General features: G+C 40.9%; 1 protein-coding gene across 1 annotated transcript in view; it reads left to right on the forward strand.

The window, feature by feature from the left end:
- Positions 1-26,209, forward strand: part of LOC116818142 (V-type proton ATPase subunit S1-like) — a 92,000-nt gene that overhangs the window by 14,584 nt on the left and 51,207 nt on the right. Inside the window, exons 2-6 of the mRNA XM_032768837.2 lie at positions 444-570; positions 8,026-8,152; positions 8,256-8,324; positions 19,536-19,729; positions 22,205-22,245. Coding sequence (XP_032624728.1) covers positions 476-570; positions 8,026-8,152; positions 8,256-8,324; positions 19,536-19,729; positions 22,205-22,245 — 526 coding nt within the window. The 5' untranslated portion in view covers positions 444-475. The remainder of the gene's footprint in view (positions 1-443; positions 571-8,025; positions 8,153-8,255; positions 8,325-19,535; positions 19,730-22,204; positions 22,246-26,209) is intronic.

The following is a 26,209-nucleotide window of genomic DNA, read 5'->3' on the forward strand; positions in this document are numbered from 1 at the left end:
AAAAGCTTAGGGACATGGTAATAAATATTAGAGGAAGAAAATGGAAATATATGGGATTCTTTTTCTTCAACATGAGGAAAGTTTTCTATAAACTTCATTTCAGGGTTTAATAATTCAGTTGTCAATAAATTACAGTAATAGTGAGAAAACAGTGAGTCTGGAATAAATTTGGGCCTCAGGAACACTGTACTGAGGAATGATCTGTTAAGAGGTCTGTGTATGGATTCAAGGCATGTACAGTTCATGGGCCATTTGCACTGCTGCACTGAAAGTTATTCAAAAATTCTAGCACCATTGTTTGACTTAATGAAATGAGTATTTTGAATGTTTATATTGTTGACATAAAACAGGCCCAGCCAGTTTTCTAGCTGTATCCAGATACTGCAGATTAAACTGGAAAATCCAGTTTCCTTCATCTTATGTTCAGTTTTTTTTCTTTGCAGCTAGTCAGTCATATACTAACCTGAGTGTGATCATGGCCCTAGTCCGGCTGTTCTACTCCCTCGCTGTGCTGCTTAAATTGGCTCTGTCTGTGGACCATGTACCCATGCTGCTCTGGTCAACTCACAGGTGAGAAATTAAAACATCTAGCAGTCTTTATGCAGTTGCTTTACCAGAACAAATTTTGTGTGTGTGTGTGTGTGTGTGTGTGTGTGTGTGTGTGTGTGTACAACAAATCACATATGATCATGTCTGCTCTGCCCTTCCTGAGACCTTGACCCAATGTACAATATATGAGACACTATGGTCTAAATAATACTTAGTCCTGCCTTGAGTGCAGGGGACTAGACTAGAAGACATCTTGAGGTTCCTTCCAGTCCTTTGATTCTATGTAATTAAACTAGGGCATGGATCAGCATTCACGTGGCACGCCCTGTCAGTACCCAGCCTGAACCGGGGACAAAGTTAACAATAGACCTGTTGTACTGTAGACAGACTTGCGGTCTGACCTTAGGCCTTTAATCTCTGTGCCTTACTTCCTTTGTCATGTCTATTTAGATTGTAAATCCTGCAGGGCAGAGACTTTTATTCTATGTACATATGTATGTATGATGCCTAGCAAAACAGGCCCCCTGAACTCAGCTGTGTATTCTAGGCGCTGTGATGTAAATAATAATAACCATCCAGCTGACCATGCTTGAAATGTAATAAAGTTCATCCAAGTTATTTTCAAACTATTTCCTAATGACTCTCTTTGCCTTGCTCTTATTAGCTTCATGACACCCTGATCTATGGAGCTGTTAGAGGTAGGCCTGGAATCCTTGCAAGAAATTCAGTCCCCTTCTTTACAGCCGTGAGTTCTTAAAGTTAAACTCCTCTTAGAGATGGAGCAGCCCTTCCCCTGAGTACAGTTGACCTCCTTTGTGTTCTGTGAGACAGTACAGGGCTGACTCAAGATGTGACAGATTGAATAAGGGTCGGAAAAGTGTCTTGATTTTATTTGCATTTGCCTCTTAATTTACTAAATTTATGCAGAAATAGTATACTATGTAAATTCAGGGTTTTAATGATAAGCTTTTCAGTGCAATGAATATCTCTCTGTGTGAAATGCTGTTTCCATATAGAGTTCTTTGATGCCCTTTCATTCTGTTAAATGTGATACTGTGGTGATGAAGGCAGTAGAAGGATCGCATTTGAAGACAGATGTGAGTGTGTGAAATTTGTGCTGTGTTTCTCTCAAATGTGTTTTGGTCATTGTGTCTTTTATAGCATCACTGATTATCACCATACTTGACAAATGTCAGTACTACACTAAGGCATCTGTGGAAATTACACCTTTGGTCTCTGGGGAATAGAGGTGTACGAAAAATGCAGATGTAACTACGGAGAAAGAAATTAAATTAGTTAGCTTTGTGTTTTCTCTTCTGAAGGAAAGTAAAAGATGAATCTTTAATTTCAGGAGCTTGTACTACATTGGAGGTAGTAGAAGTTGACTAATTTATGAATCTTTAAAACGGACAACTGGAAGAGATCTAAAATTGTGTACTGAAAAGAAAAGTAGATTTGGGCAATAGTTCATTTTTTCGGACAAAAATGTTCCTAAATGACTAAAAAATGGATCCATGTTCCTTTGTCCTACTTTTTATTTCTTGTAAATACTACATCTGTTGTCACTATAAACAAGGTGGTGCTGCTGTTGTGTTTAAACGAAAGTTATTGCAGGGTAAGGAGTGTTCAGAAAGCAAGAGTTCATAGTAGTAATGAAAACAAACTTTTCACTGGCAAGCAGTTAGCAACTTGTTCAATACAGTTTATTCAGGATCAACAGCAAGAAAATCAGGCAGGCAATGTAGTGAAACCAGCTTCATGTTTATATGCCTACAACTTTTTCAGGAGGAAATGTACCTATATCCATGACCTTTTGCATTTTGAAAATGCAGTGTTTGTCGTGGGAGAAATTATTTCTTGGTGAATGCAAATGAAGTAAACAACAGATGTATATTAGTTTAAAAAATAAAGCAGAAGCAGCAGTGACTTTGGTTTGCATGAATTGTTGTGTATGCTTGGCTCCAAATTCTACATGCAGTATTTTAAAAGAGGAACTTTCTAATAACGAAAGCTTTCCTGCATATCTCTGTCCATAATCCTGGTTTTAAACACTGCAGTTATAGCTCTTCTGCACAGTTTTGTTTGAACCTTAAACCAAGAGTAACAGGTTTTTTTAATTACTCTAAGCCCAAAGATATTAAAACTAAACCAAGGAAAGAGGCGCTCATTAACTGAATATGAAACTACTGGTATATGACATGTTTTGTAACATTTGGGTCTGAACATATTTCAGTGTCCCTTTAAAATCAAATCTGTTCAAATTAACACAAGTTGTGCAATAGGTTTTATAATTAGTTCTATAGAATCTTGGTGGTTTCATCCTTTAGTTTCTGCAGGATTTTTCCATAAAGGTTTGACTATGACGGGTCTATGAACACAATCCAGAAGAGACAGAAAAGCAGATGTTTTAAAGGCTTTATTTATATTTCAGTCTTCACTTGGTTTCTAAAAAAATCACATTTTACGGAAGGAATGGTGGGCACAGCTGGTGGCTGTAAACATGGAGATGTAAAAAGCCATACTCGTCATTTTCTGCTGTCTTGATACCTCTCCTTCCATCTCTAGAATGAGTGAATATTCCATGTTAGGAAGTGGTCCCATTCACAACCACTCTGCCAGTTACAAGTTTGGAAAGAGTAATTAGGAATTTAACCTGGCTCCATATGCTCTTTTATATGGTGAACTGCACCTGCAGTAGCCAACTTTAAAAGTGAATCTTTTTGTGTGTTACCTATCTAGCCTGTTCTTTTCTTCTGTGATAATTTTCCTTTGCAGCTCATTAGCTTTGTTTTGGCAGTAGGTAATTCTTTTTTGTTTTGTTTTTTTGGGTGGGGGGGTTAGTTTAATTTTAATTGTTCCTAAATTTTATCACCCAAAGTGCTCACTGAAAGACCAGGGGATTTACCCCCTTCCGTCAATAAGTAAACTCTGTAGAGGGCATGAGCCCTTAAAATGAGAGAGAGCCAAATTCCGCCCTGGGGCTAAACATACAAAAATCAAATTATCTTCCATAGGAGCTGTACACAGCGATCGGAGAGTGGAATTTGACCCAACTAAAAACTGCCATATATAATGGTGATGGACTGTGCTGTGAGCCATATTCTATTCTCTCTTACATTAGTGTAACTGAGAGCAGAATCTGGCCTGTGTCCTTAACCAACACACATTGGGATGCACAAATAAGTGTTCAAGTATTTTTTTAAACTGGTAATTAACTATATTGATGCATCCCACTATTTCCAAATAAAAACTTTAAAACAAATAAAATCTTAAGGAGAGTGTAGCCAGTAGTTGAGTAAGGATGTTGAGTTGTGATCAGCATCCCTTCAAGTACCATTTGATAAGATCAACATTTAAAAATATACTAGGGTTTAGTAGTATGGAGTAAGCAAAATAAGGAGGCAGCAATGGCTGAGCTGTAAATCCATCACTGGATTTTTTGTGCTCTTGAGGAAGTCACTTCTCTCTGTCTCAGTTTCCTCATGTGTAAAATGGTGTCAGTGGGTCCATTTCTTACTCTCATTAAAATCAATGGCAAAATTATCCTTGCCTTCAAGTGGAGCAGGATTGAGCCTAATAAAATTTATTGTACCTGTTTCACATGGATGTTATGAAAAATATTAATATTTGTAAAGCACTAGCAAATGATAAATTATAAATAATTAGTAACACATTTCAAAATCTCTCATGTCAGATTACATGGAAGCCTTTTTCTGAAAGCTGTTCTAATGTCAGACACTATACACTGATCTGAGAAACCTGAAATTCCAAATGTACACAGTGTGCAAAGTATAAAATGCATTTAACACCAATCCTTACTGTAACTTCAATACATTAAAAATGGTCTCTCTTCTATAATGAATATAAACAATTTGACAACATCCTAGTATTTCTAACAGCAACCTTAGAGAAAGATGAGGTAGGAATAGCTTAGGTGCTATTAGCTCAATGACATGGATTTCACTAGGGGGTCCCAAAATTGTAAAGCCAAGTGCATCGTGTCATAGGAATATTCTTTGCTTACAGTCAGTGAAAACATTTCACATTTTCCAATAACCACCCAGCATTATGCCGAGACCAGAGGTGGCTCTTCGTACAGTGAGTGCAAATTATAAATGACTTCGAGCAAGAGGTAAGGCCTGGCACTAAAATAATAGTTTTTCTTATATTTATGAGAAGTTTAAAGGGAAACCTACTCTGATGTATAGGCACAGGAAAGTGATACTGTGAATACAAAGAAGTTGAGAAATCCCTTAGCTTCCTTGGGGATGTTTTTTCTCAGAAGAATCAAATATTCTCCCCTGTAAGATTGCATTTTGTATCAGGTCATTGTTGGGTTGCCACTCCAAACGTATTCTTTCACCTATAAAGGTATTCAGCTGCCGTGGTGATATCATACAATAAGATGCTTCGGTACCTTTTTGAAATTCTGATCCATTAGTCGTTAATTTTCATTTTGCCTTTGCCACTAGCACTGATGACATGTGAACTTGATATCTAATGATTGTATTTACAGGTTCCTAGTGACATTTTATTAACTAGCTATAGTCTTGCTTAGTTCTGATACACGGGGCAAAAATATCATTGCTTGCCTAATAATCTCCTGCTGATTGAAAAAGACAAATGAAAAAATAAACTCTAAAAATGATTTTATCTGTAAGTTACAAAGAGTATATAGGAACACATAATTCAGAGATGTAAAAGCCTTATTAAATCGTAGTCTATCCTCCTCCCAGACCAAGATACAGGGTTTATTGAAATCTTTGCTTCCATTAAAACCACTGTCCAAATTCAAGCTGGTCCTAGAGAGAAGACAGTAAGATAATATCTTTATATACCTCACTGTCCCATCACAGAACCAAACTATACATTCAGGCTGTTCAGGATGTCTGTGGAGATAGTGGGAGGGGGAAGCAAACTGCAGGCTTAGAACTCCTTCCTGTACCCATCCCCTGCAGGCTTGTGCTACACCCAGGCTGTGGATGCAGGGCATCTGAGCTTTATTCTCCACCCCTTCTTTAATCAGACAGTAAAATATGTAAACACACACAGCCAACTGCAATTAAGAGATTTAAAATAAACAGGCAAATTATATGGTTAATGTGAATATTAAACAAATGTTCACATTAAATTATGAACTAATGTTACTTATTCAGCGCCCGAAGTTGATGGCAGTCTCTCTGGTGGCTTCAGTGTGTGCCCTTAAGCAGATTTTAATCTACTTGTAAAGTTTCCAAGGCCACAGTTTTTTTTTAATTCTCTGTTTTTGAGGCAGTGTGTGTGTGCGCGCACACACACACATACTATACGTGAAAATAATGTAATAAAAGGAAGTAATAGGAGAGATAAGAACCAACCTGTGTAGATTATATTTCCGGCAATGATGCTGGGGTTATCAAAGTTCCCTGTTCAGAATCTAAATCATCTTAGAAAAGGTGCCCCACCAACTTATAAAGCCATCAAAGGAGCAGTGCCTAAGAATGGTGAGCCTTTCCAAGACTGCCATATTTTAAAATGGGCTTATTAACTTCCCAACATCTTTGTATTGTTCCTGTGTTGAGCTAAACAAAAAATAAACCCACCAATTTTTACCATGCTGATTTAGAATCTAATTTAATTCTGTTTCCTGTGTCATGTATTTTTCAATTAATTGCAGATGTAAAAGCTCTGGAATAATCTTGTGAATATTTATTTTGTACAATTTTGCCAGTGTTGTTTGGGAAACTGATTTTAAACTACTGTTTGATTTGCTGTAAGGTAATTGTCAAAACATTTGCAGTCCTTTCTCCCTGCCCTCAGACATGCCATTTACTAATTTTGCATAAATTAATCTGTAATCAGTTTCCTTATTATTTTAATGCTGTATCTTGCTGATATAAATGTAAAAAATTCAGAGGTTCAGTATTGAGCTGAGGCACTAAAGCTCTATATGAATAATAATTGTGAATCCTTGAGGCTTTCCCTGATGTTTTAAAAGTTTATATTTAAGGCTGATGCTGAGATCATGGGGTTTGCCATCTCTGAAAATTCCAAGCATACCTCTGAAGCAATTTCTAAGCTCTTGGACTTTCTGCATACTCGCTAATATGAATGTCAAAGCACAAATGAAGAGGTTTAACATGCATATGAAAATATCAAATGATAAGAGCTCCCAAATAAATAATAATAATAAAATAAATTTACTGTCTCCACTGCCCTGAGTTGACTGCTCACAAAACTTTGGGAAGTCTTACAGAAAAATATAGTTTGCTTTCAACTGGCAATCAACAGTGAAATATATTCTCAGCTGACTATTATTCTCCCTGACTGCCAGTATCACAGCTCCATCCTTTCACCCATGAAAGGGGCTAATTCTGAAAGGATTCTCCTTGCAACAGTTCCTGATTAAAAAAATATGCTCTCATTTTCACCTGTGGCTCAGATTACAATTAATAATAGCAGTCTGAATAAATACTAAATTGTGCATCTGTTTTCCATTACAATGGAACTCATTTGGTTCAGGCTAAGAACACTGACTTATCATGGTTTAGTGGTTAAAGCACATGACCGGAAGATGCAAGATTGAGGTTCTGCTCCTGTTTTTCCAGAGTTGCAGTATTACCTTAGACCAGGGGTGGCCAACCTGTGGCTCCAGAGCCACACGCGGCTCTTCAGAAGTTAATATGCAGCTCCTTGTTTAGGCTTTCCCTGCACAAGTGGTGGAACAAGTTCGGGAACCACTGCCCTAGAGGATGAAAGGACCATTATAAAGATCCAGAGCAAGCAAATGGAAACTTTATCTTGTATTCTAAACAACTAAACAATATGACTTCCTTCCAACGTTTAAAATCTATTTTATATAAAAGAAAGGCAGCATGTACCATCAACTTCCTTTTCAAAAATATCCTGTCTGTTACAATAATATGTCTATATGGATGCTTAAATCCATTCCTTTTCAGCAAACCGCTTAATCATGTACTTAAGTCCCATTCAGTCTCCTAGTTAAGCGTAGGCTTTGCTGAACACTGATGGTTTGCTGAATTGGATCCACAGTGTTTATTACTATTGGCAGTGTCCTTGACTTCTAAGGGATCATCCACAGTGGAAAGCACTTCGTTTAGTAGTATGTGTTTGCAGGATTGGACATGGAGAATATAAATTCTTCATGGGAGGGTCCCCATTTTACACATGCCAATAAAGCATCTAGCATACTGTTGGCACTCCACAAATCATAATGAATACTAATGATAGATGGCAGGAGTAATAAATATATTCATCCATGCCCCAGTTCATCCTTAGTGTAACTCAACTGACTTGATATGAACTACACTAGAATAATTTATCCATTTGAATTCACCTCTAGAATAGACTGTCAGATATTACACCTGATCTTTACCAAAAGACTATGATATCATTACCAGCATTTGTATATTTAAATGAAACAAAATGTCAACCTTTGCAACAAGTATAAAGGAAAATATTTAACTTTAATTTCAGCTCACTGTGGAACTCTGAAGCTGCTTTACATGAGGGACACATTATCTCAAAGCAGGAGCTGCATATGCTACTGCAACCTGCGTTCACCCAGGATTCCAAGAACCTTGTCTTGTTCCTTCAAGATACAGTATGTACTGGTAATTTGTTTCATCTTGTCAATGCAGAATACAGCTTGTGTGTAATGAGCTGAGATGACACTGTCTGACCTGCACTATTTTTCTGCTTTTCAGCTTAGCATCGATGACTTCACGCATTACAGTGAATCTTATGAAAATGAGAAGCCATTTCACAATGTTCAGGCAAGACTTTCTATTCCATATGTTATCTCTCAGTGGTATTTAAAAACCAAACAAAAATGATAGACTGACATGACAGACAATTGTTAATAGAATGCTTCTCAAATGAAGCAGTTTGATAGTTAAACTTAAGAAGGCGTTTCATTTTTAACAGCTGAGTTGCAGAAAAGCAATTGCATGTACTGTAATATCTTTCATAGCAATTTTTTCTGAAAGTTAAATTCTGTGCATTGATCATCATCTGTAAAAATTATTTCTAAAAACATTATTATATTGGTTAGTATAAAATAAGAATCTCCCAGAGTGACACTCCTCCAAAGTTACATAGTGAAGCCCACTTACAAAATTGCTGAACAAAGTGAAACAGCTATAGGAATAGGTTCACTGCTCCTGATTTTCAAAAGTGGCCTCCTATTTTGTTTCCATAGTTAAGAACTCACAAATAACTGTGAAGGTGTTTTATAGCATGTGATTAGAGATCTCAATACTTTAAATGTAGGCTTACAGAGTTGTGCTACTGTTATTTATTGGAGCAAAAATGCAGACTTAACATTGAAAGCAGTCCTCTCAGCCACAGTCAACACTTTCTGACCTCCCACTCTAGTTCTCCTCATTAAGAATCTTTACAAAATTCTCATGCAGCATGTTCAGTATACACTGTTCATACTGACAGAAGCACACACACACCAAACTTTATGTGCCCACTGTTCCCAGCTACTCTTGGTTAGTGTGAAGGAGTGTTCACAGATGGCTGTCATAGATGCATTGTGGGAGACAGTGCTGGAAGAACAGAGCCTTCAAAATGCAGGATCTGCTGCTAGTGTCTGTAGCTTATAGTACAGCGGGGGTGGGAGGGAGGGGGGAAGCATAAATCTGTTTAGATCTCTGTCATGATATAATTCCCCACTCTGAACCTTAGCGTCCAAGAGATGGGGTACCAGCACGAATTCCTCTAACCTTGATTACCAGCTTAGGACCTGTAGCGCTGCCACCAACCAGGAATTCCAGTGCCTGGTACACTCTGGTACCCCCAAAACCTTGCCCGGGGACCCCCAGGACCTAGACCCTCTGGATCTTAACACAAGGAAAGTAAACCCTTTCCCCCACCGTTACCTCTCCCAGGCTTCCCCTCCCTGGGTTACCCTGGAAGATCACTGTGATTCAAACTCCCTTGAATCTTAAACAGAGGGAAAATGCACCTCCCGCCTCCATCTCTCTCCTCTCCCAGACTCTCCCTTGAGGAGAGACAGTAAATCCTAACACAAGAGAGATTAGCTTTCTCTCCCCCTCCCTCCTTTCCCCACCTTATCCCTGGTGGAATCCAACCACCACCTGGGGTCTCACCAAATAAACAAAACAACTTCAGGTTCTTAAACAAGAAAAGGCTTTTATTTAAAGAAGGAAAAACCAGTAAAATTACTTTGTAAAATTTAATGAAATATTTAACAGTGTTCTTCGCTAATAGACACTGGAAACCCTCCCGACCTAAGTATAACAATACAAATAAAATCCTTTCAGCAATAATATAATTTGAACTCCTTCCAGCCAACATACACATTTAACTCCTTCCAGCCAAATACCATTGCAATAAAGAAAACAAAATAAGCCTAACTCACCTTACTCTACCTAGTACACTATTCTTCTGAACTGATAAGGCTGTATCGAGAGATTAGAGAGAACCTGGTTGTCACATCTGTCCCTCTGAGCCATCCAGAGTGAACCAACAACCAAAACTACAGCACCACAGAAACTGTCCCGTCCCTCAAGATTTGAAAAGTATCCTGTCCCCTGATTGGTCCTCTGGTCAGGTGACAGCCAGGCTCACTGATCTTGTTAACCCTTTACAGGCAAAAGAGATATGAAGTACTTCTGTTCTGTTAACGCTTTACTATCTGTTTATGACAATCTCATACTCCAAACCATATATATTCTCAAAGAGCATGTGGCTTTTAGATGTTGTAAACACTCCTCCTCACCCTTTTCCTGCACTCCTGGACTCTTGAACTTGTCACCTGCGCAATAGATCATAATGTTTTTATGCTAACATGACCAACACCAGATTCAGATAACTATATGGCAAGCGTAAAAGTGCATCTGGGAATGAGTAAATTATGGAAGTTACAGTAAAATGTAACTGAAGAGCTAATGGCTGCATCCTCAAAAGGCTGGAGTAATACTTCTGAATGTCTCTCATCTCCTGTGGTTTTAAAATCGAAGCAGGGTTGTGCCTGCTTCATTAAGGAGCAATTCTTGCCGCTGCTTCCATGGCCACAGAGGCTCCTTTGGCAGAGAACTGGTGCACTTTGACTGTTAAAGTGAGGGAAATATTTCAGGGAGCTGTACAGGATGTACACATGCCTGCATTAAGGTGACCAGACAGCAAGTGTGAAAAATCAGGATGGGCCTGGGGGGCCTATATAAGAAAAAGACCACAAAATTGGGACTGTCCCTATAAAATTGGGACATCTGGTCACCCTAGCCTGCATTTTGCAAGACCCCTGTGCGGGGATAGTCTTACATGACAGACATAGGTATTCTGAGGGAGGGCTGAGAGATTGACAACTTTGCAGATCCTCCTGTTCTTTGCCCTATAGTGGGAACATGTAAGAGTTTGCAGAACCTACCTCGTTACGCACTCCATAACCTTGGAGGTAGGATTCCTCCCTGTGTCCACTTCAGCATGCACTCAGCATCCAGAGAAGCTACTTATGCTGGGCACTGGGCTCTGGGTTTGCCTCACTGTTTTGAAGCACTTGGAGGAGAGGAAGGTGATCAGGAACAGTCAACATGGATTCACCAAGGGCAAGTTATGCCCAACCAACCTGATTGCCTTCTATGATGAGATAACTGTCTCTGTGGATATGGGGAAAGTGGTGGACATGATATACTTTGATTTTAGCAAAGCTTTTGATATGGTCTCCCACAGTATTCTTGCAAGCAAGTTAAAGAAGTATGGATTGGATGAACGGACTGTAAGGTGGATACAAAGCTGGCTAGATCATTGGGCTCAAAGGGTAGTGATCAATTGCTTGATGTCTAGTTGGCAGCTGGTATCAATTGAAGTGCCTCAGGGGTTGGTCCTGGGGCCAGTTTCGTTCAACATCTTCATTAATGATCTGGATGGATTGCACCTTCAGCAAGTTCATGGATGACACTAAGTTGGGGGGAGAGGTAGATATGCTGGAGGGTAGGGATTGGTTCAGAGTGATTTACAAAAACTGAAGGATTGGGCCAAAAGAAATCTTATGAGGTTCAACAAGGACAAGTGCAGAATCCAGCATTTAGGACAGAAGAATCCCATGCACTGCTACAGGCTGGGGACTGACTGGCTAAGCCAGGGCTGGCTCCAGGGTTTTTGCCGTCCCAAGCAGCAAAAAAAAAAAAAAAAAGCTGTAATCGCGATCTTCTGCTCTACCACCACTGCTTCAGTCTATGGCGGCAATTCGGCGCTAGTCCTTCGCTCCAATTGGGAGTGAGGGACCCGCCACCGAAGACCCGGACATGCTGCCCCTCACTGTTGGCCACCCCAAACAGCTGCTTGCTGGGCTGGTGCCTGGAGCCAGCCCTGGACTAAGCGGCAGTTCTGCAGGAAAGGACCTGGGAATTACAGTAGATGAGAAGCTGAATATGAGTCAACAGTGTAATCTTGCTGCCAAGAAGGCTAACAACATATTGGGCTGCATTAGTAGGAGCATTGCCAGCAGATCGAGGGAAGTGATTATTCCCCTCCATTTGGCACTGGTGAGGCCACATCTGGAGTATTGCATCCAGTTTTGGGCCCCCCACTACAGAAAGGATGGGGACAAATTGGAGAGAGTCCAGCAGAGGGCAACAAAAATTATTAGGGGGCTGGGGCACATGACTTATGAGGAGATGCTGGCAGAATTAGGCTTATTTAGTCTGCAGAAGAGTGAGGGGGGATTTGATAGCAGCCTTCAACTACCTGAAGGGGAGTTCCAAAGAAGATGGAGCTAGGCTGTTCTCAGTGGTGGCAGATGACAGAACAAGGAACAGTGGTTTCAACTTGCAGTGGCGGAGGTCTAGGCTGGATATTAGGAAAAACTATTTCACTAGGAGGGTGGTGAAGCACTAGAGAGGTGGTGGAATCTTTACCCTTAGAAGTTTTTAAGGTCCGGCTTGACAAAGTCCTGACTGAGATGAATTAGTTGGGGTTGGTCCTGCTTTGAGCAGGGGGTTGGACTAGATGACCTCCTGAGGTCTCTTCCAAACCTGATATTCTATGATTCTCTGCTTCTGTTAGTTATTGTTGAAATGGCACTTTCATTCTAAGCCCTTATTTTCAGTGACTCCTTTAACCATTGCTGTTGGGGTGGAAATTTCACATGTTCCTTCTCACTGCAGAAGTGAATTCATTTGGGAAATTGGAAAAAAATCTTTTCACGCATTGTTGAGCCATAGCCACTTAGCCAAAGGTCTGTTTTTTGATTAAATACTTCCCCCCACCCTTTGCAGGGTCGGTGCAAGGAAGTTTCACACCTTAGGTGAAACTGCCACCTTGCACCCCTCCCAAGCCCTGCGGCAGCTCCACCCTGAGGCGCCCCCCCGTGGCAGCTCCCCCCGCCCTGGGAGCCATCCAGCACCTCCCCACCCCAGCTCACCTCTGCTCCAGAAGCCCTCCTGTCGGGAACCCCGGCGCTGCCTGCCAATGGCTCAGACTCCCTCTCCCTCCCAGCGCAGCGGCTACTGACAGACTTTAAAAAAAATTGGGGTGCTGCTTTTTGGCACCCCCAAATGTTGTCACTCTAAGCAACCGCCTAGTTGGCCTAAATGGTAGCACCGGCCGTGCCCCTTTATCTTTAAAAAAGATCAAAGAATTTAAGAGAATCAGCAGTGGTATTGCAACATTGTCTGAGACTTTCATTCCATGAGATTCAGAAAACAGAATTTAAACTCGTATAATAACTACCTGTAACGTGCTGAGCAGCCTCATCTCACATTGACTTCAGAGGGAGTTGAACACTTTGCAGGTTCTGACCCATAATTACCATACCTTACCAAACAATCAGACATAGGATGCAGTACATATTGTGCATGTAATTGGGGGGGAGAGTTGTATTGCCTATTAATGTTGCCTGACATTTCTCATTTTAAGGCCCTGCTTTTAGTTCACTTATAACTTTCCAAACTTAACTGTCTGGGCTGAAATTTTCCAGCCAAGATGATTCAGCCATTTCTGAGAATGAGGCTAAGGAACAATGCATTGTTTTGCCCAAGACAAAACATTCTGGTAATCTATTCTTTGAAAATCTCTAGCACCCTGATGATTTGGAGAAAGGACTTGGTAGCGCAGTGCCATGTATGTCAGGGATGTGCCTTTTGCTGCCCCAATGGAAATTCACCCAAATTTGGTCAAGTTACAAGCCCTTGAAAAAATTCACAGACTTAGTAGAGACTTATCAGATTTAGCAGCTTTTCCCAAAGATTCCTTCTACACTGGGCATGCTCCAACCCAGGGCTAAGTTGGACTTCCCCTGAAGTTGCAGCTTTGGACTGCTGTGGGGTGTGCTGGGACTGGGTCGAGGTTTGGGCACTTGAACTGAGAGTAGGGAAGCTGTCTCTCCTGCCTCTCTTGTTGGGCCCAGGCAGCATGAAGAAGGAAACTGTCTGATTTGAATGCAGAGGGACAAGAGATGGATGGGAGGGCAAGGAGATTGTTACTGGGAGCCAGGAAGTGGGGTGGGGAGAATAGGGACTTGGGAACCAGTAGGTGCAGGGGGAGACTGAAATTGGATGAGGAGTTCATGGAGGGAGATTGAGACTGGGATTCAGTGCAAATGGGGCACATCTGTGTGTGTGTGTGTGAGTATGTGGAGGATTGCAAATGGGGACCAAGGTGGAGGAGAGAGACCAGATCAGAGGAGCCAGGTGAAGTGGGGAGTGGGACTGGCTGGACATGGAGCTGTTGGGAGGGGACTGAGTGGACAAGGAAACTGAGTGTGATGGGAGACTGGGACAGGAAGTCTGGAGGTATTAGAGTAGGACTTGATGGCCAGGGAGACTGGAAATTGCATTTTTCTATGTTGCTCCATCAATAGGATTGTAAATACGTTACATTGAATTATATATTGTTTAAGCAAAACATTTTTCTTTCTCTGAGATGCACATATATATTACTTTAACAATACTTGGGCATTTGTGAACAGTCATAGATTTGAAGTCCAGAAAAGGTCATTAAGCCTGACCTTCTGTAGAACACAGGCCATAAAAATTCACCCAGTAATCGCCAAATCAAGCTCATAGCTTCCAGTTGAGTGAAAGCATATCTTTTAGAAAGAAATCTAGTCTTGATTGTTTGATGAAAGACCCTATCATAATATATACATAATAGGGGACAAAGGGAAAATCAGCCATGAATTTCCTCACCTTAGGAAAATTCAGATCTTTAATGTTGCATGATCACAAACATTTACATCTCAATATACAAACTTCGTAGTATGAGTGATTAAGAAATAATAGCTGTGCCATGTTACTTGAGCAATCTCCTCTTGAACTTCAGAGATGCAAATTTATTCACAGACTAAAACCAGAGATCTCATTTAGTATGAATGTGTGCATGTAGCAGCATGTGTAATACAAGGAAAAAATGTAACTTGAAAAGAGAGTTATGGGGTTATAAGCCTCAGAGACATTTGCAGTTATTAGATTTGTTCAGCTACATTAACAGCTGTTTTGAGCTTTTGCGATCAATGAGTATGTGTGCAATTAGAGGCTTCCATTTCCAGTTAATACAGAAAAGATGTTACAAGTACACCATTTGTCCTAAAGGTTCAAATAATTTTTTTATTAAATAATAAAATACAAAGATTAGCATTCTGGGAGAATTTCTTTCAAGCAAATTACATTCCACAAACTGTTTTCCCAAGTATTAGCTTTGGCTTTCCCTGCACTGATGCTTAACTTTATGGAATTACAATGTAAAATAAAGCATTATAATTAGCTGCCAGCTGTGCAGTTGTGTAATTACTATTGTAAGTCAGAACTTTTTGCTAGATATTGCGTGTGTGTAAATGTACATATGCACAGCGACATAACTTATTATAGACACTCCTTGATAGCCAAATATAATCTAATTGGTCAAAACAAGCGTATGTATGTAACTGAAAATAATTGCAATCGTTATTGGTAGTGAAAACTGTTGATCATTTTACCAACTGGCTGAACAGGGTCATATAATCCTATCTCAACATGATTGCTTAACAGGTATAAACTATATTTCCATAAGCATCTTTATATCCATATAACTGCACACACAGTAAGGGTTGCACCATTTTAACTGTTAGTTTCTAAACCAAAGTAATTATAGCAGTACAAAACTGTGTAGCCCAGTCCTCAGTCACCCATGTCCCTCTCCCCCCTTCTGTTTAAAGAGGCTGAAATATTATCCTCTACTCTACCAAGAAACCTATTGCTACATACCCTTGTACTGACTTCAACTACGTTGATACAAGATAGTCTTAAACCAATTTAAGAGTCTCCACACAAGAGGATTACACCAGTTTAACCAAATTCCGTTTTTAAACCAATTTAGTTAAATTGGTACAATCACCTGAGATAGAGAAGGCCTTAGAATCTTTAAAACTTTGTTTTTGTTTACATTTATTTAACTTCAGTGACTACCTAACCTTTTAGATAAAGGTGGTGGTGGTTGTTGTTTGTTGTTAAAAGATTCCAACCTTCCCCTTCAGCTATGGTGTGAGGACATATGGTAAACATGCTCTAAGACACTGCTTCCTACTATTAAGTGGTTGTCAAGCAAAAGTAGGGATGACCAGACTTGGCATTGCTGAGAGTTATAAGAGTCTTTTTAAAAACTAGAAAATAAAAACAAATAAAATCAGGCCCTCTTTATACATCATAAAGAAGCAAAATAAGTACATAAATAAAAAACAAGCAATGCTCCCAATTTTAAAAGAACAATTTGCAGTTAACCTGTAATGGAAAGGCAGGAACAAATTTAATAAATGAGATATACAATAACAACCGTCACAACATTAGCTGAGAAACTGCAATGGAATGAAAAACTACGTCTTCACAAATACTTTCAGTAGTTGAAATAACTATTATCTGCTAAAGTATATTGCATCAATTTTCCCTAGAACTATAATGCATAATTTCATGTATGCCTCCTGAAACTTGTGGTAAAGTATATTTTATTAATCTAAAAATAAAATACATTATATAAGCTGAAAGCTTCAAAAACAGTGACAACACAAATTTTCCAAGTAATTGTCACTGATTTTCAAAAGACTGTTACCTGAGTAGAAACAGATGGTTCTTCCAACTCTGTTTGCTTTGCTTTGTTTTGAATACGTGACACTAATTGATCAGTGAGATAGAAAATAAACCCACAACTTTGATATTTTAAATGGCATTTTTGCAGATTAAAGACTTCAAGGAGGTCTCATTTATATGAAGAAACCTGCCTACTTCTGACTTGTTTTTGGCCTGGAAAAGTCTGAGAACATAAGAATCTTTTCCCCAAAATATGTTTTGTTACAAAATTGACAGAAAAGTATCTGTATCTAAGAACAAATGAGAGCAATTAACAATCTTTCTAGAAACAAATGAAATCAATTAAAAAAGTTCCTCTAATGTTTAATCTAAAAGAGATGTGACTTGTAAAATGGCAATGAAGTTCATTCAGATGATAATTTGACATAGCCATCAGAATTTCCTTTTACAAATATTTTACACTCCAGCTTCTATGAAGGGGTTCCACTGTCACTCTGTGTGCTTAGGGAGACTTCTTTCCCTTTCCCCTGCAGATCTTCCCAATGTCCAGCTTGATTACTCAGAACTGGATTTGCCCCTTAGTGCCTGATCCTTCATTGGAATGCAAAATCAGGCCCCTTTGGGTAGCTCTATGCAGTCTCAACCCTATTTAAAGTGTGCAGGATTCTGACAAACTAAAGATGTACACTAATCTGAATATATACTAGACAGTTAAAGCATCATGTGGGTTCCTTAATGACAGGTGTGCAATACTCATATAGGCTTTTGAATATCCATCTTCATAATTTTTATAAATCAAGACACAGATCACTAAAATTTTTCTTTAACAAAAAATTTAAATACTGCTTAATACTATTGTTGGAACAATTCCCGCTGCTGGGAGCAAGGGGTTCAGAAACTATAAGGCCGGAAGGGATCACTGTGATCCTCTATCAGAGGGGTAGCCATGTTAGTCTGGATCTGTAAAAAGCAAAAAAGAGTCCTATGGCACCTTATAGACTAACAGACGTATTGGAGCATAAGCTTTCGTATTCACCCACGAAAGCTTATGCTCCAATACATCTGTTAGACTATAAGGTGTCACGGGACTCTTTTGTGATCATCTAGTCTGGCTTCCAACATAATACAGGCCATAGACTTCCCTGAATTAAAGTAACAAAACTATTGGCATTAAATATAGCATCATGATTTTCTCATGCAACCTGTTAACTATCTTCAGGTTCATTAACCAAAACAAGCAAGGCAGGCTATGACATCATTTTCCTGTAGAAGAAGCTGAGAACCCTTCTCAGAGGCCTGTGAACCAAGACAGCCTGGCCCTGTTTTCATTCCTTTAGTTATTTTTCTACCATCCTGGCTAATTAGACAATGCAACCGAAGTATCTTTGATTTGCAGCTAGAGAAACTGTGAAAATGTCTAACCTTAGCTTATAGTTCCCTCCTTTAAAATCAATACCATCAGGAAACATAAGCAACAGCAAAACATCTGAGCAATCAGAAAAACAGAAAAGGTTCAGGAAAGTGTTAAAGGACAGAAAGAATGAGTAGGAGGAGAAAAGCTTTAGCAACGCCATAACACTAGCGTCAGTTAAGAGAGAGTCTGTAACAAGTTTAACATCAGAACACTAGATATAGTAGCAATTATCCCTAAATTAAGAAATGGAAAAGAGAGGATACTGTGAGCTAGGTGTCATAGTCACAGTGCAACCTGTTTTAGACTCCATTAGTCTCTCATGTGCACCCTTTGTGGATCAGCCTTGCTACCTTCACACTTCTCTGGAAGAACCACATGGTTCAGCCATTCTGGAACTGGATTTCTGCATGGCAGCTCGCCTAGTTCCCAACTGTATTAAGGCAACAGGCCCAACTGGCCTTAGCACCTGTCAGAGTCTCAATTCGGGAGCCTGTGACAGTGTAGGTTTGCAGTGACACAGAATCAGCGTCTTCAGAACATTAGCATTATTTATTCATTCATGCAGAAAGAGGGGGGGTTTGTGTTTTTTTTTTTTTTTAAATTCACTTTCCATGAGAGTTTGGCTCAGACACCTGAATAAAAGTCTTGCTCACCTGATCAAATAACAGCTATTATACCGTTTGATCAATCCCAGCTGAGCCAACTCAGTCGGAGTTTTGTAATTCAGGTTTTGAGTAGCAAGCCAGAAAGTAATTGAAATTCATGAAAATACTTATAAAAATTTAAATAGCAACAGCATGAGATTCTGTGACCCCAAAATAGGCAAGATTTGTCAAATTATTTGTTACGAATTAGTCACTCATAGCACTTATCAAGAATGGGTATTTAAGATGCAAACTTGTGCTTACCTGTATTGATTAGTTTCAATTACAAGGGCATTAATTTCCTGTCTGACAGCTGTTTGATGCCCTTTATGTATTAGACTGGCAGTATGAATGCACTTCCTCATGATGTAGTAGCTATGTAGACAGAACTACTGTGTCACATTGAAACACATTGGTGTAGAAGTATGAGGAAACTAGCACTGTATATGTTCTGGGGAATGCAGACCAGGAGCTGTCATGCTTTCACGATCATGCTTACAAGGCTTCATATGGAGTATGTGCTAAATAAAACGTGCTATCAATTTAAAGAGAAATAAAATCTGTTGGCAAAAATGTTAATATATTACTGGTTGAAAAATGCAGGATTATCTTTGTGAAAATATTCAAACAAATTTTGCAAAAAAATTTCATCAAAATTTTGAATTTTCAGACATTTCAATAACTATGAACTGGTGAAAAAGTAGAAAAAAATGTAAGCTTTGCAAAGCTTTAATAATTTTGAAAAATTTTCAACCATCTCTACCAGTGCTCTGCTCTTGTCATTTTTAAAAATTGCATTGTTGGATTTGTGTGCAGATTTGAATATCATAATCAAGAATGTAGCAATCCACCAGTGTCTTAACTATGAAGCAGATGACTAAATTCTTCACATACTTATTCCAGGAACTCCTTGAGTCTTCATCATCCTCTTTAGTTTTATCAGCTGTTGATTGTCAGGCTACCAGTTACCTTTTGGATTATCTTCAAGAATCAATGGATTGGAAGCTAACAGACATAGATGAGTTTGAGGTATCTAAGCTGGAAGTAGACACATCCAAGCCCAACATATTTGTGATAAGGCTGCAGCCAATCAGCAGGTATGGAGCTTGTTGCAATAAAGATTGGAATGGACATTTCTGTATATTTTCAAGCCTTCTTGAAAATTCCATGTGTATTAACCATGTATATAAGTCACTGAGGCCCAGATTTTTAAATGCTATTGAGGCATTGCTGTGCTCAGTGTTGCAACACCTAACTGATTTGGGACCCTAAATCTTATTTTCAAAAGAAATTTACGCACTTAGGAGCCCGAATCACATTGAAAGTAAAGTGACTGAGTTCCTAAATCTCTTTTGAAAATCGGATTTAGGATCCTAAATCAGTTAGGTGTTGTAATGCTGAGCACAGCAACACTTAAAAACATTTAAAAATCTGTCCCTAAAACAATAGGGTTACAGGATTAAGAAAGTTATTATCAAATATTTTGTCCTAAATACACACACTGTATTATTTCAAATTGTCCATTTATGAAGGACAGTATTTGAATGGTGTAGAGAAGGTCAGTCAAATTTCACCTGTGTCATTATACTGGAAACATGGAGCACCTAATGGAATTAAATGGCAACACATTTATAACTGATAAAGGGAATTATTTTAAGCAACATGTAATTAACCTGTGGAATTCACTTCCATAAGGTATTCCAGAGTTTAAGAACCTAGCAGGATTATAAAAAGGATTGGATGTTTATATCAATATTGAGATCAGTCTTAGTCATATTAGACAGGTTAATGAAATTATAAATATTAAAATAAATTATAAATTATACAATTTTAAAGGACATTATCAAATCCTTCATGCTTCTGGGACTAAGCCATCTTCTCTCCGATGGGGTTAGGGAGAAAGTTCCTTCATAGGCATATTATTGCATGATTGTTAATTGTGGGGCTTTTACAGCTCTCTCTGGAGTGTCTGGTATAGCACTGTTGGAGATAGGATACTGAACTATATGGACCATTCTCCTGAGCTGGAATGGCAATCTGTATATTTCTGTGTTTCTGTTTCAACAAAAAGCTATGAAGTTTATAGGCAGTCCTATCAGGTGCTGTCAACATTCTTGTTAGGTGCTTTATCTCAATATAGTCATACAAATTAATGAGTTTGACAGGACTTTGATTATCTGATAATAACTTGTTCTGTTGTCAATTTCACCACCACTTGACATGTTTCTAACCAGCATTTCCATTCTCTTCCAAGTGATAAATTACTGTAAACATTTCTGTCACTGATGTCATGAGAGGCAAGAGCACATGGAAATGCTTTTAAACGTAAAAGTAAATTGCACATGTGAAAAATCTAAAGTTTCATTGAAATTTATTTTGCATCTGTGCTCATTGAAATCTACCCTGTAACACCCTCAAGCCTTTGAACACTTGCTTTCACATTTATAGCTCTCAGAATTCAGTACAATCAAGCAACTAGTTTACTTTGAAGTTGATGCTAAACATTTGCAAGTCACACTGCAAGATGTTGAGATCAACAGAAAGCAACTTTTAAAACATTAACTTCCTATTTAAATGTTGAGTTTTGCTTATTGCTGTGCCCTGAAGGCCAACTTATGCCTGTCCTGTGCAAAAGGGAGAAGCAGATGCTGGGTAGTCTCTTCTTGTCCCAGTGGACCTGCAGAGGAAGCAGCTATAAGTTGGTTTGCTATGCTGAGGACCACTGTCAGCACCATTAGGAACCCTAGAAGAAGCATGTGTGGGCATAGGAAAGATAGAACCTATCCCACTTGCAGGGGAGAGGGACAGCTTAGTGGTTTGAGCATTGACTGGCTAAACCCACGATTGTGAGTTCAATACTTGACAGGGCTACTTAGAGATCTGGGGCAAAATCAGTACTTGGTCCTGTGAGTGAAGGTGGAGGCTGGACTCAGTGACCTTTCAGGGTCCCTTCCAGCTCTATGAGATAGGTATATATCCAACATAAACCATCAAGCACCAACATAAGAGTGTTAGGGACACTGTTTGCATAGGTGTAGCAAGTCACTCTGCTCAGTTCATTCCCCTGGTGCATCCATATATGCACCATCACTTGGACAGTGGAGCTCCTCCCTAGCTCCAGTATAACTCTTTCTCTGTCAAAGACCATAAGATAGCATAATGATATATAGCATGTCACAATATAGGTACAGGCAAGAGCCCTCTCCTAAGGAGCTTCCAAGCTAATATCAGACAACATGACATAATGAGAGGGGACAAAACTTAACGAGAGGGAGTCTGGGGAGGGAAGAACTAGGTTAATGGCAGTAACATGGCTTCTTGTTCTGGGGAATTCAACAGCTTGGTGGAGCAAAGTTTGAGTTTTTCAGGAGTAAAATAAATACATCTCTTAGTTGACTAGTTTCTTATGGGCTTTGCAGAAAAAAGAAATGGACTTTAATGAAGGATTGAATAAGGAGAGAATGGTAGCTTTGCAGACCAGCATAGGAAGGGCATTCCAAAACTCCAGAAGTTTCTTGAGAATATTATTCTGATCTATGCAATATTTTAATTATCTTTCCTTTTTTGTATAGATTAAATGATATTTCTACTGCAAAGGCTTTTGCTGCAAATGGTAAGCAATGTGGCTGCTGTATCCAGTGCTTCATGATTTGATCCGATTTTCCTGAGGGTGCATGCTATACCTTCTAGTGATTCCCAACAACTGGTATGATACTATTACTAATTCTTTAGGATTCTTTTACTCTATCATCCCTGATATTACTTGTCTATAGCTAATCACCATAACATTTAGGTACTGACAGCCTGATTCAAAGTCCACCGGAATAAATGGAAGTCTCCCAGTTGACTTTACTGGATCAGGCCCTACATATGACTGGTCTTTTTGTGATTGATACTGTGAATTCCATCCCTGCTTCAGTGATAAGCTGGTCACCATGCCTCCTATTTACTTCTGTAAATTTTAGCCCATCCACTCATATGTCTGTACTGCCAGAGTGTAGCACTTTCTGGCCACAACCCTCAGATCTCTTCTATTCTGGAACTGCAGAGGTGGTGGGATGGTGTAGGAATTAGCTATATCCACTCTGTATGTACAAGGGACTCACTGCTCCAGTGAAGAAATGGCCTGTTTCTGCTTCCTTTGCACACCTGAGCAGCAAAAGCTAGGCCCTCGCCTGCATTTCAATTGTGCCATCAGCTATATAAAAGTAGAAGTGTATACTGGCTCCACAATTCACGTTCAGTCCTTGTGATTCTTTTGCCAGCCATGGAGATACTAAAGCACTGCCCAATAACTCCTGAAAATATCAGTGACAGTGAATTTAAACTTAAAGAAAATGAAAAGTTACCAAACTGCTGATTTAAAAAGAAAAAAATCCCGCTGAAGGTCTATGGAATTGATGGGACAAAATCATATAGGAATCTCACTGTTCCCTTCCAATAACTGCATTATATAAAGGGTTCCCATTACAACTTTCTAAATCATGCATTTCATATTCGAGCAAATCTGTTTATTATTGGCAGCACAACACAATCCATTTACCAAATGTTACTGCTATCAGGAGACCTCTTGAGGTCACAATTCCTTGCAGGGTCATTAATTATTTGTATTTATTATTTACTGACAACTGATAGCTACTATTTGATGTCTGGACCAGTAACAACAAATGCCATTTATCACATCCCTGTAACATGAAAAGAATGCCGTAAATAAATGTTGTGTATTGTTTCTGACAACGCCAGCGTAAAATCAGGAGAAATACTGCAGACCTGTAACAGTGAACAGCAACTCAAAAAGACTTGTATGTATGTCAACATAAATTCTTTACTTTCCTCACAGGGGCATGCACAGGAATAAAAATGTGGCCACTTTTGGAGGGGCACTTTCTGTGCACCCTGTGGCTGGAGGAGCTCTCTCTGTCTGGGCAGCCAGAGGACCTGGTTTTCCCCGCTGTTGTCCTCTCCCTCTCAGTAGCTGGATCTGCCCCCAGGACCAGGGGAGATGGCTCTTGTCCTCTCCCTCTCAGTAGCTGGATCTGCCCCCCTTCCTGTCCTGGCTTTGGAGGAGTTTTGTTCCCTACTTGGGGGTCACCCCTCCCTTTGCACGCATACCCTGTTACCTCCCCACTGTACATAGTTTTCAAATATGGCACAACAAAATTCCAGAAGACTCTCATGCAGTTTTATTTACTAGAGATACCATGTTTTGTGTAAGATAAGATAAGCCAGATCTGGATTTCAAACACCTCAAAGTTTGACTTGAAGTGATAAGATGATGTAGGTGGTGGTCAGCGTGTTATAGAAATTAGATCAGCTGTGGGTTCAGAGTCTAAACTTCCTGTAGTGAGGTGATAACTCGCTGGCATGGTGCCTCCTGCTGGTCATCTTGGGAATTAGCTCTCCAGCATATGGAGCACCCTCTGCAGGCCGATGTCTCGCCTGCCGCTGGCCCCATGTCCCTCACGGACCTTGGTGCCCTTTATCTTGGGTTTCTGCCCCAGCGGCAAGCCCACACACTGGGTCTCCCCTCCCAGGGGAACCCCCAGCCCTCTAAATCTACCTTGCCTCAATGGCTACTGCCAGTCATCATCTAGCCCCCACTCATTGGGGCAGACTGAAGTCTATAAAGGCCACTCATCATTGGCAAGGGAGTCAGACCAGCTGCCTCTGCCTAAGCCCAGGCTGCACCTCTGCAACCCCTGTACCAGCTTTGGCCTTTAACAAGGCCTGCTGCCTGGGGATTTCCCAGGCTGGAGCTCCCCAGCTCCCTTTCCCCTTCTCCAGCACTGCTCCAGGTACCTTGCTCCCAGGCAGCTAGCCCTTCTCACTCCAGGTCTAGAGTGGGAGTCCTCTAGCTTCTGACCCCCAGCCCTCTCATCAGGGCCAGCTGGGCCCTGATTAGGCATGGCCCCAGTTGTAGCTGCTTCCCCAGCCATCCTAGCTTGGCTGCTTTTAATCCCTGTTCTCCAGGAGTGGAGCAGCTGCCCCGCTACACACAATCCCCCTTAGAAACTGCCCCCCCATGTGGTCTTACCTCCCCAGCTTCCCTCTTAGCTGGGCCTGCAAGATGTCTCTCCTGCCACAGGCTCTCCACTATCTGGAGCAGCCAGCTCCCTTCCTCAAGGGTTTGGGTGCCTACTGTAGCCTGCTCAGCTCCCATGTGGATTCCACTATTTATCTGGGGACTCCCTACCCCAGACAATCCCCTTTCTAGGGCCCTGGTTCTCACCACCCCCTCCTTCAGGGCAGTTTCAGACCCAGGCCGATCCTACAGCCTACCCCTCCTTCTCTGGGTGCAGGGCCGACTTAACCAGCCCTCTTTGTGGCAAAGGAAGCATTTCCAATATCTGTTGGCCACAGCTCTCCCAGAGTTTGTCTCTGGCATAGCCCTTCCTGCAGGGCTAGCTTGGGCCCTGCAAGTCCCATAGGGCTACTCCCTCTTCATGTGCCCCAGTTTCCTACAGGCCCAACATGTTTGGGGCCCCCCTGCTACCCTCACAGGGAGTGCTCCCTCAGTTCCTTCGTTGTCCAGGTGGGGTCTCTGTGCCCCAACCCGTTAGGGGCACTCCCTTCTGTAATGTCCCTGTCACCCACAGGTGAAACAGTCTTTATCCCCGGCACTGGCCTCTGGCCCCAGGTGCTTGGCATCCAGTGAGGTCCATGTGCCCTCCCCCTGCAGCAGCTGAAGCAGTCCCCCTTGCTGATCAGCGAGCCAAGCCACACAGGCTCTCCAGTACCAGTTCACCATTTTCTCCACTTTCAGTTCCGCAATTTCAGATCTGGGCAGTAATCCCACACTCCTTGCCCTGTCCCTTGTATCAGGGGTGATCGTCCATGCCTGCATTCTCCACAACATGTAACAGGGTCCAGACTCACCACCTTTGGCACCTCCTGCTGGTTCCTCTGGGAATTAGCTCTTGTCAGCTGTGGAGCACTGTCTGCCTGTTATGTCTCACCAATTGCCTGCTCTGCTGATTTGGGAACTGCCTTGCTCCCCGCTCAGCAGTGTCTGCTTCAGGACACTGCCCTCCAGCAGCACCCACTATTCTACTTTCATCCCCTTCCTGGGCGGTGGGGGGTGGTAACAGCAGCCTTTGGCTTGCACCTGTCTCAGTGACCAACTATAACCCCAACATCTAGCCTCTCACCTCAGGGCAAGTTGCAGTCAGTCTGGCCACACTCCTCAATGGCCAGATGCAGTGCAAGGGGGGAACCCAGGCCCACCAGCTACTCTGGGTCCCAACCCAGGGACCCTCTAGCAGCAGCCTCCCTCTGCCCTCCTCCTCTCCCCTCTCATCTGCCTATCTTTCCTGGGCCACTTCTCCTTTGGCCCCACGGACCTTCTCAACCCTTTTTAGCAGAGACCACAGTCTGGCAGATAACTGGGCCAGAGCTCTCCTCTGCTCCCTGAGCCTGCCCAGCACTGCTCTGTCCAAGATGCTACCTCCTTACCTCAGGAGCCAGCCCTTCTTCCTTGCTAGTCAGGAAGAGGCTGCCCTCACCTTTGCAAGGCAGTCTTTATATAGGGCCCATCCTGGCCCTGATTGGCTGCCTCTTTCTTTGCCCTAATTGGCTCT

The sequence above is a fragment of the Chelonoidis abingdonii genome, chromosome 1 (genome assembly GCF_003597395.2).
Source record: "Chelonoidis abingdonii isolate Lonesome George chromosome 1, CheloAbing_2.0, whole genome shotgun sequence".
NCBI lineage: Eukaryota > Metazoa > Chordata > Testudines > Testudinidae > Chelonoidis > Chelonoidis abingdonii.